This window comes from Syngnathus floridae, chromosome 22 (assembly GCF_059516105.1).
Source record: "Syngnathus floridae isolate MCC-2025c chromosome 22, RoL_Sflo_1.0, whole genome shotgun sequence".
Taxonomy (NCBI): Eukaryota; Metazoa; Chordata; class Actinopteri; order Syngnathiformes; family Syngnathidae; genus Syngnathus; species Syngnathus floridae.
In genome coordinates this window covers 5,190,620-5,207,174 of record NC_142434.1, presented here as the reverse complement: position 1 = coordinate 5,207,174, position 16,555 = coordinate 5,190,620, and the positions used below count along the sequence as shown (strand labels likewise).

At 42.3% G+C, this 16,555-nt stretch overlaps 2 protein-coding genes across 7 annotated transcripts; both read right to left on the bottom strand.

Moving 5' to 3' along the window:
* Nucleotides 1–154: 154 nt before the first annotated feature.
* pkp2 (plakophilin 2) lies at nt 155–5,557 on the bottom strand. 6 transcript variants are annotated; one of them, XM_088366668.1, is made up of 13 exons: nt 5,235–5,557; nt 4,406–4,476; nt 3,444–3,961; nt 3,245–3,380; nt 2,969–3,176; nt 2,730–2,907; nt 1,988–2,105; nt 1,761–1,922; nt 1,495–1,677; nt 1,229–1,382; nt 963–1,155; nt 637–724; nt 155–574 (listed from the first exon to the last, which is right to left on the bottom strand). In XM_088366668.1, the coding sequence occupies exons 1-13, from the start codon at nt 5,428–5,430 to the stop codon at nt 506–508; spliced, it is 2,274 nt and encodes a 757-aa protein (XP_088222794.1). In that variant the 5' UTR covers nt 5,431–5,557; the 3' UTR covers nt 155–505. The 6 variants fall into 6 exon arrangements, with proteins under 6 accessions (XP_088222794.1, XP_088222796.1, XP_088222797.1 ...); XM_088366670.1 differs by having other exon boundaries at nt 1,495–1,674; XM_088366671.1 differs by having other exon boundaries at nt 1,495–1,671.
* A 110-nt stretch (nt 5,558–5,667) lies between these two features.
* Nucleotides 5,668–14,044, bottom strand: nudt4b (nudix (nucleoside diphosphate linked moiety X)-type motif 4b). Its single transcript, XM_088366679.1, has 5 exons — nt 13,645–14,044; nt 9,804–9,914; nt 9,366–9,410; nt 9,082–9,169; nt 5,668–8,478 (listed from the first exon to the last, which is right to left on the bottom strand). Exons 1-5 carry the CDS (start codon nt 13,738–13,740, stop codon nt 8,249–8,251), a joined length of 570 nt encoding a protein of 189 aa, XP_088222805.1. The 5' UTR covers nt 13,741–14,044; the 3' UTR covers nt 5,668–8,248.
* Nucleotides 14,045–16,555: the final 2,511 nt, after the last annotated feature.

The following is a 16,555-nucleotide window of genomic DNA, read 5'->3' as shown; positions in this document are numbered from 1 at the left end:
TACTGCTCTCTAGAGGATCCAAAACCAATGACATGCCCTTGAATTGAAAATAAATAAATATTGTATTCACCTTTCAAATAATTTCTTTTGAATACAAAGACGAGTGTAATCTATATAAATGTGTTTTCTAGTTAAAGATCTGACCTTTTCCCTATTGTTATTCAATATGATTTATTGAAAGAACACAATTGACATTCACTGTCACTTACATAATTCGGTGCTTTGGCATTTAACAATGACATTAAGAGCTCGAGTGTTTTGGTGTAAATCTCAAAAGAGATGCCGGCTTGATTTTAGTTGCATGATATAATCTTTACGTTACTGTTTAAATGTGGTTGCTCTGAGTTAAAAAAAACAAGTGCCAGTCATGTTTTATGAAGTGTAATAAGAAAGGATATTAAAAAAAACTACTAATGTCCAACTACTGGAAAAAATGTAAATTCACTTCTGTGAAGTTATGGACATAGAATAAGTGTCCAGAGGTTCCATAAAAACGACATTTGCTTTAGTTCAAGATGGAGTTTACGGCCTTTGTGGTCCTTGCATTGATGAAATCCGATTTCCTGAAGCCGTACTGTTGAATACAAAGAGATCCATTTTAAGTTGAGGTAAAAGAAGGCCTCCAGGAATGCTCACCTTCTTGTAGGTGTCATGAAGGTCACTGTGCTTCCACATAGAGTGTAGTAGGAGACATGCAGCGACACCTGCTCTACTTGGACCGTAACTACAAAAAGAAGTGATGAAATAATGACAAAAAGAACTAAAAAGAAAAATATTGTGTATGTTCATTTTCGAAAGGAACAACTGTGATTGGCATTCCTCAGGGAAGCGTTTAAAATCCACTCATTTTTACAAAGGTCAAATGATATGTTTGACCTTCAGTGTTTTTAATAGTAACTCATATCTTCAAATGGAAAGCCAAACACACACACATGGAAAATACACAGGAGCTGCTGACTCACCCGTTGTCTTTTTTGCTGATGTTGCAGATCTTTGGGAGGACGTCCTGGCTCAACATGGCTCGGATGTTGTGCACGCCGCTCTGGCTCAAGTTAATGAGAATATAACACAGAGACGCCGTCACATCCGAGGGCAGGTCTCTTCCCGTGTCGTTATTGGGCAGGAGCTCCACCACCTCTGGCAACACCTGCGTAACTACAAGTAGACATTTGGCGTATTTTGTTATAAAACGCTTCTGATGGGAAAGGTGATTAGAGTGATAACAAACCAATATCAGGGTGCAGCTCCGAGAAGCGAGACAGATTTCTGATGAGCGACACAGCTGTCCTCTTCACGTCACGCTCGCCCTCCTGCAACATTTTTCTCACGTGCTGGAGGCCGTTCTCCTTGTGGACGATTGTGTAGGCAATAGCTTCAGTCACCTGGGAAAAAAAAAATGTTAGGAAATAAAAAAAATAACTCATTTTTCCACAAGAGGGAGCCAAAACTTTCTTTTTCAAATTAACAGCAATATGAGGTCAGGTCAACTCTCACCTCTCCATTGCCAGCCGTGATGTTCTGCAGAGCTCCGATGGCCGCCTCCTGCGTGTGGTGGCGCCCGCTGCGGGCGATGAGCGACAGGTACATGCGGATGATGATGGAGCTCCACAGCCATTCCATGCCGCGGGGGTTGGCCTTCTCCTTCAACAGCGTGCAATGATGCTGCTGCTGCTGCTGGCCACATATGCAATACATGATGGATGACCTTTGAGATCCAGTAGCTGTACTTAATTAGATTTCCTCTGATGAAAGATATTTACTTCTTTGGTCTTAGCGCTGCGTTGTGCAAAACATCCGACCGCTTTGGGCTTGGGCACCGCTTCTTCTTGCGTGTGCTGGAGTTGGGTGGTGTACTTGTCGGGCAACGCGGATTCGATTTGATAGGACAAGTTGTGCAGGATGCACACACAGTTCTCTGTGGACTTTTGGAAAAGATGATATTTTAATATCGGACACGAGTGTCAGAAAAGGAACGTTTGACGACAACCTTGTCATCGGCCTTGTAGTCAGACACGGTCCGTCGGATGTAGTAGACGAGAGAGTCGATGAGGTTCTCGCATTCCCTCATGGCTTTCCTTCCATCTGGACCGGAGGAGCTCAGGTTTCTAGACCCAAAAACTTCAGGATAAGCGGCAGATGGCAGTCTAACTTTTCACAAGAGCCTCTTTGTAAAACAGTTCAAAGACAGAAGAATACCAGCTTGCAAACTTGAAATAAGGAGAACTTGAAAGAGAGGACGTGATGAATAATTCAGTCCTTCAGTCTTTTCAAACAACAGTCATGCCACTACCATATGTAAGGTTTATTACACCATTTTTATGGCTTTGTAATGCTACATAGTCTCTCCATGACAGGTGGTCTAAGACATTTATTTTTTACACTAGGAATCCACCCTACCCAACAAAATGCCACTAAAAGTAGACACCATACTTTGCGAGAAAAAAACTAACATTACAGCACCTTATCAGTCAATTTTTGTCTGGATTATAATGCCCCCTAGTGGCCAAATTAAGCATAAACCAGAAGGAGCAGTCATTGAATGGAAGCAAAAACAAATTGACAATTTAAAAAAAAAAAAAACACATTGGAAAATATTTGGTGGAACGTTGAATTTCTATTCAATGCATTTTTTTAACCTTCTTTTAACTAGGCGAAGCAATTATATTCTTAGTAATAATACAGAAGACACGTTTGTATGCAACCGTCAATACTTCACCCATGTGACGTACCTGAGGCAGCCGGTAGCATTGTGGAAAACCTGATCGTCCGCAAGCAGCTCATCTTTAGGGTTCTCCCCTTCGGAAATGCCCGAGCTCGGCACCAGGACGGCCTGCGTAAGAACCGGCAAAGCCTCTCGGGAGAGGTTTTCCTTCAGGAGGTCGTGAGAGGAGAGGTTCCACAGGAGGCCTAAGAGGTTATCAAATGAGAAGCCACGCCCTTGATGCTACAATGCAAGTCGAGAACGGACCGGCAAGTTGTCTTCTGGTTTCTGTATCGCGGCTGTTCTTCAGCACACGCAAAATGGTGGCTATGCCGGCGTGGTCCTTCACCTCCATCTTGTTGTCGTTGTTCTGGTACACCACGTTGCGCAAGGCGGCGGCGGCGGCACGCTGCACCTCTTCCTCGTCGTTGTGAAGCAGCTGCAGCAGTTTTTTGATGCCACGCATGAAATATACCTGGAAGACGACTTTGAATGTAACACCAACTCATTTCACTACTGTATTAGAACGCGAGAGGCCCAAACCATCTTCCTGGCGTCTGCGCTTTTGAAACACTGCGATTGGATGTGAGCGGCGGCGCTGATCAGCACGTCTTCGTTCTGCTGAGTAAGCTGACTGACGGCCTTCTCTAGCGTCATCTCAGGGGGCTTCTCGGACCTTCTGGCCGAGACAAGAAATCAGAATCTCCATACATTGGTATCCATAAAAAAAAAGAGGACTTACAGAGGTGAGAGATTGTTTGTTTGGACTTGCTGAAGCTCCGCCCCCGCTCGTCCCCCCATGTCCACCTCCATGCTGTTCCCTGAGGGCGGGTACGTGTTCAGTCTGAGAAGCCTTTGACTTTTCGACATCCACGGTAACCCATCACGTAAGTGGGGGGTGACCACCATCCCCTCGTTCTGCTGGAAAGCCGACTCGTTCCAGCTGGACTCGAACCCGCGCGGGCGAAATGACGCGTCCGACCAAATGCGGAAGCTCCCGTTGGCGGGCGAGGAGGGGTTGATGGCCGCCCACCGCGGGGCCTCGGAGAGCGCGTAGCGCTGACGCGAGGCCGGCGAGCGGCCGAGTTGAGAGCAGTTCCTGTGGGATAGACTACGGACGGGCATGGTGGACGTGCTCAAATGGCGGAAATTGAAATGGTGCTGAGCCTTGTCGGGCGTCCTAGGAGGGGACATTTCGACTCTTCTAGACGGCCTCCGCACACACTCGCTGGTTGACAGAGAGCAACCGAAGCCATTTACCTGTGGAGTAAAACACACCTGTAAAACTATTTAAGATTTTTAAATTGAATAATTACAATTCAGAATGTACCGTAAACATATTCAGCTGAATATTAGAATCTAATTCATGTGACCGCTTGAAAAGTTCCCTTATTTGCTATTTTTATGCCGTTTGGTTATCTAATCGAGTTTTATTTAGACAAAAGTAAGCCTTTGACACCATCTTGGGGACTCTATAGGCATTTAGAGTACAGTTTAAACCTTTTTCTCCATCCCACAAATGGTTTAGTCTAAACAAAATAGTCAAAAGAATAATGTAAATATTACATCATAAACTATAATTAAAATGCAATAAATATTTAACAGTTTGTCAAATAAATATAGTGAATTTAACTACGTGAACTTCAGTATTTTCCTGTTTCTTTGACATGATTTAATTATTAAAAATACAATTACAAACCATACCATAGCGTGAGGCCGCAATCCATCCGCAGCGTCAAAACTCTTGGCAAAGCTTCTCTGTAAGTGAACGCCGCCTGAAACAAGTCGAGGTGGTTGAGTGGAAAGTGTTTAGTTACACACTACTGTAATCACCCGTTGGCATCTCAACTTCCTGGGAAACCGACTGTACGAGTAAATAAACTACCACATGCATGCGCTCGTTTGCATGAGACTTGGATGGAATTACGACCATGCATGACATCTAATGAGATCCAAAAGTAGGTCATGTAGTATAACCGCAATAATTACCAGTATTAAAATAATACCTGTAATAATGTCATTCAAATCTGAGCTCTCATTGGTCAAACAGGATGAAACAATAAGTCATAAAGTGACTCGGGTCCAAAGTCTGTTTGCATAATCGATAAAAGTTAAACATTTGATACTCTTTAAGCCAATGAGATGGCTCCATGTTGCTTTTGGGCGAATGGATGAACCTGCAGGAACCTGTTGGACCAGCATAATACTATCTGTCGTGCATTCCATTGTAAAAGTTTGGAGTCCATGAAAGGCCTCAATAGAAAGTGATTGCCTTTCGAAAACACACTTTTAGTATTATTTACTTATCACGAAGTTCTCCTGAGGGGGTGGCTCTTAAAAAAAAGTAAATCTGTGTTCAATATTACGTGATTTACTCGATTTTGTTTTTGTTTAGTTATGATAATTAAGTTGGGATTAGCGGAGGTGGAGTTTATGGAAAAACAAACCCCAAGAGCGTGGGTTGTGATAATATTTACAGTATGGTGTGTTAAATTTGTCATAATGCGAAATAATAGGAGAAAGTGGGGATTACCATTGGAAACACTTCTCCTCGACTTCCGTGACAGGGTGAGCTGAACCTGCTGCTGGACCCGCAGGCTGCGGTCACTGGACGGAGGACAAGCCGAGGACCAAGCGCTCGGCTCGGCTGGCAAGGCCAAGGTGGTGTCGGTGTCCAGTCGGTGGTGGGCGAGCGTCGGTAGGGCCGACTTGAAGAACAATTCGTCCATTTTTCACCTCTTCATCGCCTCGCTAACATTGTTAACATGAACAAAGCGACGCCATTCCATGATTTGATTCTGTTTTGTCCTCCTGAAAAACAATCCATCCGGTGAATTGTGACGTCATACCAGGCGGAGTTAAATTTACCTGTGGTGTCAAGTGACGCCATTGTGGGGTTACATCGAGGCTTTTGTTTTGGTCCATGAGACACGCCCAGTCCCAACGGGAAAAAAGGCCCCGCAAAGTTTACTTAAAACTTTTATTTGTCCGTAACAATTGAAAGGAATTATACCAAGCAATGACTGTACTGACAGGGCCAAAAGGATGGATCTACTTTTTGTCTCCGCCAGATTTACTTTGCCGCTTCTTCTATCATATCGCGAGATTACGTTGAACGTAATTAATAATTTTGTAAACATGCATTTTTACATAAGTCTAATAAATTATTGGTATAATGCTCATTGGTGATTGATTTAACAGGGGAATATTGCTAAAGCTTGTCACCTGAAGAAAAAAAGAAAAACACCATAAGCATTTACAGTAAGAATTTCCCCCCATTTAATGTTTTTTTTTTCAGATCTCCAACACAATATTTCCAGTTTAAAGTCAGTCATTTATCATAAGAATCAATAACATGTCTCCTGGTTTGCTTTGATTTAACATTCAAAGTTGCCCAATGTGACAGAAACAACAAGGCTTGCACCAGTTTTACATTCATTTGCATTAAATACATTAAATTTCGGGTGACTGAAGGTTCAAGAATTGCCTCCAAAGTTACATTAGGGGATTTAACTCAAATGTATTATGCGTTAGAAGTCATTTATAAGTCACATTAGTTCAACAAAACAGTCGACACCACACTTTTCTTCCACATAATTAAAATCTTAAAGGTATATTATTTTATATGTCTACATGAAATGTTGAAATTTGGCACGATTCACATCCATAACATTTTCACACAAGTATTTTAGTAATATTTGGATATTATGCCAAATGAAATAATTTCCTCCAATTCTACCAAATCAGAGTTTGGATTCAAGGCTATTGTTATTCCGTTAACGGCTTCAGTGAATTTCAATGTAACACATTCAAACCATTTTCAGGACTGTAGAAAGAACACGAGGAGGGGGGGGGGGTGCTGTTGGGGGGGTGGGGGTCCAGTTATTTGTACATAGTTAAAAAGATACAAAACATTAAGTACAGATTCATTCAAGTTAAAAACACAATCCCAATACGTTTCCCAAGGCTAATTCGAGCGTCGTTATTCAGCCGTCGACAGAAGTGGCTTCTGTCTTTTTGATTTTTTTTTTTTTGGCAGAAAGTATCAAGCGCCTGACAAGCCTCAAGCACCTCATCAAGGCCTCCTGGGCAACACCATATGATAAAAACAAGAGCAGCTATAGTGAGTTTAAATGTTAAAACACAGGCCATCGATAAAGGTGAAGCAGGAAGCAGCCTGTGAGGGACATTTGATACTGCGAAGAACTTCAAATGGTTTGAAAGGTGGGAACCAGGCGGCTTTTTCTCGCATGACATCATCATCATCATCATCGGCGGACGCTTGGGCTAAAGTGTAACGATAAGCACGACGGTGTCGCTGTTAGCAAGACAGCATTTCCGACTCATCCGCTTGTTTACTTGGACTGAGGTAGCGATTCACAGAAAGCCTCGTATGACCTTTGAACTGGCCCACCAACGGCCCAGAAATAATCATAAAACAGTTTTAGAACTTAATAAACAGTCAACACAGGTTAAGTCAGCCGAAAAGAGGAGGCGCTGCAGAAAGTTTGTGAATTTTCATCATTCAATGCCAGCTCAGGAAAACAATGGACCTTTGACTTATTTAGCCGTCAATAGCAACAAATGAGTTAATTAGAAAATACCATTCTATTTATTGATTATTATGTTATTATTCTTAATGTTTTATGTCCGACTTATGTACAGCCCTTTGTTCGTAAGTGCGCTACAAATAAATTTGAGTTGTGTAAAGTCAGATTTTTAACGGACACATTTTCAGTTATTTACTAATTTGAAGTATTTCAATTTTTTTGTTATGAACCACACTGTAAATTTTATTTGTGGGGGCTAAAAGTAATTTCAGTTGGAACAATTTTAAAATATAAATTATTTACATTTTTTGAAACAAAGTAAGCAATTTGCCAAAACAATTTTCTGAGTTGTTTTTCATATTTTTAAGTTGAGGATAATTAAAAGGACCATTACTTCCGTAAACTAATTTCATTGTTGAAAATATTTCATCAAAACTTATTTAATATTTTGTAAATTAAAATTTTATCAAGGTTTGTTGCCTAAAGCGAAAAACCTTTCTAATAAGGGTCGAATTATTTAAACAATTTTCATCTTATTGACCTTTTTTAAATTACGGCACTAACGTCCCGTATTCAACGGCGACTCGCGTTGACTTTTAAATAGTTTCTACTGAATGAAAACTAAGGAAAACGAGCGCCTTCTATACGGATGATGTCAAAACCATCGTTGTGTCTGAAAACATTCTCGGCATGGTCATGCTTTGTGTTTCTTGACCACAGAGTGTGCGTGTTGTGCCAAAAGAGAACAGAAACATTCATACAAAGTACTGTAAGGCATGCCAGCAGAGTCCGCGGCGTCCTCCTGCTCATCACGCTGAGGGAAAAAAACGTGCGAGTCGGCCGCATGAGCGTTGCCATCTTAGCGCTCCGTCTCGTGAGTCCTTCTCAAGTTCTGACAATGGCTTTGGTCCGTCCAGCAGTTAAGACTATTTACACACTTTGTCGAAGAGTCCAGGTTCCATGCGAAGCTGTACAAAAACATCGTCGGGAGTGGTTCCTATCTGCGAGAGGAAGCCAGCATGCTGCCCGTGGAGGGCGTGGTTGCCGTGGCGCTGTAATGCGGGTAGTTGTCGTTGGACGGCGGGACGGCCAGGATGGAGTTGCCGTTGGTGGGCGAGCAGCTGAGCTGGAGCTGCTGCAGTCGCCGCAGGTACTCGGCGTGCACGGGCTTGTGGCTCTGCAGCACTTTGATGGCCTCCTCCACCGTGAACCACTCGCGCTTGCGGCCTGCGGGGGGAGACAGAGGACGGGTGTTGAGAAGCGTACAGCCACGTTGCTGACAGCTCAGACGTCGCTGCACTTGAGCTTAGTGGTTCGGATTTGTGTTGACCCACACGTGCTATATATTGCAAGGGGTAAACAAACTCCTTGGCGGGTTAGCATACTGAAAGAGAGCCGCCAAGGTCGAAAAACCGTAACGAATGAATGCCCCTCCTAAAAATAAAAATGCCGCAGACAATCCCAAAATGTTTAGCCTGATTTGAATTTTTGAAAAATCTATGTACAGGGTTGCCAACTTTCCACTAACAACCCAGACTAAATTTAGCTTCTCTTCAGTATTGAAAGTACTGGGGCTATTTTGTGGCATCTGGATGCCAAAGAACTATGTTGAAGTGAGTTTGTTTACAGCCCATAGCACTGGATGATATAAAAGTAGTGCTTTGCCGCCATCTCCTCAATTAGTACTCGTGGATTTGCACTATTTTGCTGTCCCAAACCAATACAAGGGAACAGTATTTCCTTTTTCAGGTGAATTTTTCAGAACAATAGTGACGATATGTTTCACAAAAATAAAAACATGAGATTGTGGGAATTAAATGAAAAATGCACCTATGTTGACCGAGTCCTCCCAGGCCTCCAGCGTCTCAGTGACGGTCAGCACGTACACATATGTCCGGTGCTTCCGATCTTGGTTTTGCTTTTGGGAATGAGAGGGACAACAAAAACAATCGTTGAAAAATTAAAAAAAAAAAATAAACACCTCGGACAGCCATTTTGTTTGAATATGTTGTTGCAAAAAAATTGACAAAATAAATTCTAGCAAAATTACGTTCTTGAGATACTAAAAGGTTGCGAAACCTTTTCATGGATCACACAGCAGCATTAATTCTCACCTCAAACACACCAAGCAGACGTCCTAGCTTGCCCTTGACACCAGCCTGAGGAAAAACAAATAGAAAGCTTTTAATGCTTTGTTTGTTCTGTGTCGATTCATGCTTTTAAATGATATTCCTGTTTCCTTGGCCCAAATCCCATTTTAAAAAATGCCATTAAAATCCCTCTCGGAACGCCTGACACGAGTTTATTCACTCGTGCACTTTGGAGAAATCAAGACCTGCTGTTCTACCCGGGCTTTTTGCCAAGCGGGCCCCGCGATCGCTCGGGAATCCTGCGAGGATCCAAGTTTAGACCGCCGTCATGCCTGAGAAGACAAGGGTCCCGGCAAGCGACACCTCGGCCGCAAATATCCTCAGACGCATATCCTGACCTCAGCCTGCTCAAATGGGCTGTGGAGGTGACCTGTTTGCTTATATATATATTTTTTTCCTTACCTCCTCAAAAACTTCCCGTACAGCCGCTCCACAAGGCTCCTCCTCGGGCTCCATCCCTCCCCCGGGGACGATCCACTGATCCGGGTGCCGACTGCTGCTGACCAACAACACCTGTGCAACAAAATAAACCAAATAATGCAATTTATTTTCTTTCTATGTCATGTCAACAAAACCTAGAATAGGCAGTTTCTACAAGTTGATCAGCAACAAGCAGGGGCGGGAAGGCGGGGGTTTGAATTACACTAGCTGCAGTGTGGGCCGATACACGTGGATCGGTTTCAGGATGCCTCGGTGACATCGTCGAGACAACACAGCTGCTGTAAACATTAGCACACTTTTGACGCAGGTACTATTTTTTTTTTTAAAAAAAACTATGTATATGCTAACAAGCATTTAAGCCTCCATTTAGCAGCTTTTTCCACGTTCATAACAGAATATTTACGTTCAGCTAAACTTTTAGAAGGCAACGATTTTGTATCCAGTTGCTTTTATGGCACAGATATACATTGACCAGTGAGTGTCTACACAACACCAGATGGGTCATGAGGAGCTAAAAATAGCTCAAGGACGTACACTTGCAGGCTTGTTATTACAAACTGCTGACTTAAGGTTTGCCAGAGATATGTAGTGACAAATCCACTGTAAAATAGTACCCCAAAATATTCCAATAAAAAGCAGCTTGTGCAACAGATGGAACCTGCATGTGATCGCACGTAATTGGAAGAGTTGGCGACCTTAATGGGATTTGGGCGACGAGCGAGAGGACTCGGGAGGGTCACGGTGACTGGTGCTTCCTCTCGGACACGTGCGAACATTTTCGGGAAAATGTCTGTATTGTACCCCTTTAGTTTTTTTTTTCTTTTGCATACTAGTGCGGTGGACCTCAAACTGGGGTCAGCAAAATAATTTATTATTGGGAGAGTTTTGCAGACTGCTGATACTAGACACAGATAATCAATCAATCAATTAATCAATGTCATTATATACAATGAAATTTTATATATCAAAAAGTAATAGAGATATAAAATCTGAAAAAGTTAAATACAACTGAGTTGTATTCGAACAGCAATTATTTCACAAGCCACTAGAGGGAGCCGGTGCACCACTGTCCTTTGGCATTTATTTGTTTACATGGTAGTTATATTTAATGTGTTAGGATTATTTGGAGAGGGGGGGGGGTTCACGGAAATATTTCTCTCCCTGGAATCAAAAAATTTTAGAACCCCATCCAGATGGCGCAAAATGCCACAACAGTAACACATACAAGTGTTTACGGTGTACAACAGGTGGAGTGTACAGTATTGGAAAGGTGCACAACAGAAGAACGTGACCTGCAAGGTGAGAACAAAAAGCCGTATTAGGCACCTCAAGATTTTTTTTTTCTTGGAGATTTGATCTGCGGATGCTTAGCGTCGAAAAAGAGGCGAGATGCAAGTACAAAACAAAAGCTGGCATGGCCGGGACAAAACACAAAAGTCCGCCAACGGTTGCCAGGCGCACAGGGGACAACACTGGGACTCCATTTAGTTTGGCTAGAGGAATGTCGCGAAGCTAATCTACATACTACAAGTGTGTTTAATTAAGACTTGCTGATACGCAACATTACCAAGATGCACATTAGAAGCCAATTATGATCATGGAAAATGGAAATAATAAAAAGTAAGCGTCATTATGCGCTAATATTAACGACGATGTCAGTTCGATTAATTGTTCAACCCTAGTCGAAAGTGTCGAAACACTCACGACAAAAACAAAATAACTCACACTGTCATGATAGATAGGTCAGAAGGCAAGTGACAGCTGGACTGATACCCAGGTTGAATTTGGAAAGAGGGTCAGCATGGGGGGGTAAAAAAAAAAAAAATCGAAACCCCAGAAAGTGTTTCCCTGCCTGTTGAGCAATTGACACCAGTTCCCAGAGTGGCGCTTACTTACTTGGAGAAGGCCGCCCTGGCTCAGTCCAACAGCCACTTCCAGTAAATCTCCTCAATGGAGAGCTGGTAAATGTTGCTATAAAATTAGCTACATGCACGTCGTTTACACTAGTGGAGGTGACAATACGCTCGGCAAAGGTCTGAAGATCTTCGTAGAATTCAGCACACAATTTGATAAATGTCTATTATTGTCATTTCGTTTAATGACATTTTATAAATGTTAAGTACGAGAGGTATCGGTACTTGGTATTGGACCCCCAGCGACAAAGCGACAACAAAACTTCTGAGCAGGATATTCTGGATACCATAAACACCTCATCCAACCCGATGAGGAACGTCTGTAGCTATCAAATAAAAAAAAAAAAATGGACTCCTAAATGTCACACAGCAGATGGAATAGCGATCGCACTTTTACCTGGTATCCACGACTAACAAGTCAATTCTAATAATTGACAAATCATGAGAACTGCATTTGATTCCCATCCTGGAGAGTTGCAGGAGTCAACGTGGCTCTTCTTTCACAACAAGCCTCTTGTGTGTCCAGGTGGCGGGGCATTGATGGGGCAAAGTTCAACATCTACGGCAGCTTTGGTCCTAAAAATGAGCTCTTTGTTGAGCTTCCTTAAAATACTTATTGTCCCACAGCCAATAATATGACATAACTGTCCTCTTTGATTATTGGAAGACTTTTTATTTTTGGTAGCATTGGCAAAACAAAATATTGCAGATGGTAAATGGGCAAAGCAGTAATTCTAGTTTGTCTGTGACTTCACTTTTTGTCCTGAGGCTGCACAAGTTTCTTCTGCCAATTTACAAACGTGATGAACTGTTGGCCAATAGATTGGGGATTAAAACTTTAATCCAGACCTGCGTCATAATTATTCATATGGTATAACTCATGCAGGTTAGCCAAGAGGTGTTACTTGAATCAGACAACATTGTTATTTCCTACTGCTTCATATTATTATGGTGAGTCATTATTTTTATGGTTTGCCCATTTGCTTCTTATTGTGAAATCTTGCTGGGAGACATTTAGGGCGAAAATGCTTGATTTAAGGGTATTGTGACATTTTAATGCGAGTTAGCGTTCCCCAGCGGTAACTATAGGTCACAGATAAGAATATCGAAGCAAGGGGAGAGTTTTGAAGCCACAAGTCAAGCCGATCAGCTCATGTTCGTTATTTACATGCTACGGCCCCTTTAAATCATCATACGCACCAACGCTATGCGCCAAACTGGCGGGTTGAGATGCAGTAAAATACATGAATGTCTTCTAATCACTACACGCTTGGATAGTTTTATTATCAATACTGGGTGACACTTGATATAAATTATTAATTCAACTCTGATATTAAACGCTAAATACACATGAATAGATGCGAAAACCCGGTGGACGTGCAAAAAGCGCCTCGCCCCCTCACAAGCGCGCGAAATCCTTGGCGGAAATCAAAGAGACAATATTCAAAATAAAAGCGTAAGTCACAGCGAGTCATTGTTCTGATATGATAAATCACGGGAAGTGCATTATTTTGAAAGTCCGAAGACCCAAAACAGGGAGAAAGGTGCTACTATTTTGGAAACCCCAATGACGACGCTGGGTTTTTTTTTTCCTCGACTCCTCAAACTAGCCCAAACTGGATGATCCAAGGCGCATCAGTGGAAAATGAAGACAAAAACACCTGAAAATGAATGAAATTCGAACCTACATTTCCATACGCTGTGACGCATTTGGTGACAATCACACTTCACGTAGGAATTGCTCAAACAAATGACGTGATTTGAAGTCACGACCCCAGTTTGTGTGTGATAAACGGCACGTTAGGGACCCAGAAGGCCCCAAAAGTAGAGCCGTGCGTGGTTTATGTTCGTAGCGGAGGGCAGCGCACTGCCAAGCGGCTTCCCCTTACCTCGTCTTCACGCTCGTTCCTGAAGCACAGGCACGCCGCTCGCTTCTTGAAACCCTCGCCGTCGTACGTCCGGGTCTGGTTGGGTTTCAGCTTCATCCTTAATGAACTCCTCACCCGATTCAGAACCGGCGACAATTAGGAAATGAATACCAAAAAAAAAATGTTAGCAACACAGCCGCCGCATCACCGCCGCCGCTGCTGTCTAAATCCGTAGAGTCATGAGATGAGAAGAGGACTTGGCGGTTTTTTTAACTGTTCCTCGGTTGGTTATTGGTATGTCGTATCTCCAGCTGCTGGTTTAAGTTGTCTGGTAAGCAGTGAATGGAGACCCCCGCCCCCGGCAGGGATTTTATGTAGACGGCCCTCCTCTGGGTCCATTTGCGCATGGCCGCTGACTCAATACACATCCAAGTGGAGTTTGACATCTATAAGACACGCCCCGATTGAGATAATGCGATCTCATTGGATGAATTATTGCTAATGGGCGGGGCTTTACGTCAAGTAATCGATATCTGATTGGATGCTTTGTCACCGCTGGTGTCCCGGCATTCCACTGGCAAAATGCCCCAAAAGATATCAATGGAGGGCAACCATAGAAATCCCCGATCAAATATTTGACAATAAAAAAACGCAAAAGCAATCAAAAGATTTAAATGCACTTACATGTAATGACTATTCATTCAGTAATATCGTAAATTTAAAAACACAAAATAATACATCCTCTGATCTTTGGGCAATTCCATGACATCATTGCAGCTTAGTTACACAATCAGTTTAATTGATACAAAAAAAAAAAAAGGAAGGATACACAGAAATAGATATCATCACAAACAGACAACTTTTACTTTTCAAATAATAAGCCTTAGCCTTAGGTTGTGTGCAAAGGTCAAGAAAATGACACAAGTAAAACACATTTGTCAGTCAAATGTGACAATTGTAGCACTTAAATCATGTTGGGTGAGTCTAAATGTTTCACTAGAAAACTTTAAATGTCTATTCCTGATCAATATTTGTATTCCGGATGTGGTTCAGCTACTGATTATTGTGAGCTCACTCGCAAGAGTAGATTATTCACTTTCACTGATGATAATTGGTCCAAACAATTATTTATTTAAAAGAAGCAATCCTTTGACATATACTGACAGACAAAAAAATACATTTATAAGAAAGGCCGAAATTTGGTTTCTATCAAACTGATGCTGATGAGATCAGCGACTCTTATTTGCGAATGACGCAAGTAAACAGGCACCACTCCTAAAAACTACTCCCGCTGACTAAACGCGTTCAAGTTAAATATGTCGCACATGTCACAACACTCCCACGTTACACTCAGTGTCAGGCAGAAGCCATGTGATAGCGGATGATTGAACAATGCATTCGCCGCACTCATTAACTTCACTCTCACGATAACAAACACATAAGCTGAATGAAACGTCGAAATCCTGTCGACCCGAAACACGAGTTAACCTTTCACCTGTTGTCCGAGGAGGATCCACATCATAAAAGTTGAGATAACAGAAGATGAAAAGGCAGACGGCCCTGAGGGAGACAACATTGATCAAAAGTGGGACTTGTTTGTGAAGTTGCAGGAAATATGCCAGAGGCTGCAAAGGGCCTCTGTTGTTGTTATGAAAAGAACTTGTCAGGATTGTAGGCACACTTCCCGTCATCTATGATCCGATCAATTGTGGTTTTCTAATCCCCTTAAAATCGCCCGTACGCCCCCGCGGAGTATGTCTTGTTGACATTTTTTGTCTTGCCCTAATGTGTTCTTGCTTGTTCCAACAGGGAACTGTGTTTTTTTCCAACCGTTATCAAAACAACACTTATGCACTTCCGTAAAAAACTCAATAAACATTATATTGGTGTTGACTCTTTTTCAACATGAGTTTGAATGTGATTGGGTAATCTTAATCATGATTACATCATCACTTTTGAGGGGGGGGGGTATATTTATGCAACTACATTATCTCAGTAACTCAAAAAGTTTTTTTCCCCCAGTTAGATTGAACGGGATATTGGGCAGATCACCAGTGGAAAATTTATTGAAATCATTTATTTTGGACTCCTTTTTTTTTTTTAATGTAGCATTTACACAGGGGTGTGTAGACTTTTACAGTCACTGTCGATAAGTATAGACACACTAAACTGACCAGACTGACCTTATTGATTTGAATATTGGTGATGTCTGAAACACTATTGTATTTACTTTTTTTTGTATTGCCTAAATGTAATGCAGTGTACTCTGTATTGAAAACAAAATGGTGGCTCTGTTAGTCAATTATGTATTTACCACTAAACATGATGCATATTTGGATCTTGAATACAATTACTAAATGTGAATTGGTGGAATTAGGTAAATCTATTTTTATATACTAAATACAGTGAATGGGTAATAAATCAGATGGACAATAAATTGTCTCATCATTACGGGAAGTGTTTGTTATCTTCCGGCACAGCAATGGAAAGCAATTTTCAAGTCTCCTTTTAGCCCAAGTGGGAAGGGGAGGGGGGGGCAGGACGTCCTCTGGCCACGCTCGCGTCACAAGTCGGCAATCGCTAACAACTGGCGCATCATTGTCACTTTCGCACATCAGTTTTAATCTCATTTAGCCGCGATGATCTACTCGGATTACGCAGGGAAATCCTCGGCTGATTAGCCGGGCCGCCGCGTCTCTATGAACTCGGTGACCTCGAAAGGGAGGCCTACCTGCGGCGATAATAACGACACCTGCTCAACGTTGCTCCTGCACAAGAACGATTTCCATCATGTCCACCAAACTGCTGACTGAATGTCACATTGAGATGCAGAATGTAGCAGCGGACGTGAACTGTGATGTTTGCGCTATTTTCAGTACGTTTTGCCCGTGACATAACTTGACCTCACATCAGTATTCACACGCTGCAGCAA

Coding starts and splice junctions, on each gene's coding strand:
- pkp2 (XM_088366668.1), bottom strand. CDS start 5,430: ATGGACGAATTGTTCTTCAAGTCGGCCCTACCGACGCTCGCCCACCAC. Junction 2,908..2,968: donor AACCAGAAGACAACTTGCCG/GTCCGTTCTCGA, acceptor ATAACCTCTTAG/GCCTCCTGTGGAACCTCTCC. Junction 1,156..1,228: donor GGAGCTGCACCCTGATATTG/GTTTGTTATCAC, acceptor GTCTACTTGTAG/TTACGCAGGTGTTGCCAGAG.
- nudt4b (XM_088366679.1), bottom strand. CDS start 13,740: ATGAAGCTGAAACCCAACCAGACCCGGACGTACGACGGCGAGGGTTTC. Junction 9,411..9,803: donor TACGGGAAGTTTTTGAGGAG/GTAAGGAAAAAA, acceptor GTTTTTCCTCAG/GCTGGTGTCAAGGGCAAGCT. Junction 8,479..9,081: donor GGAGGACTCGGTCAACATAG/GTGCATTTTTCA, acceptor CTCCCCCCGCAG/GCCGCAAGCGCGAGTGGTTC.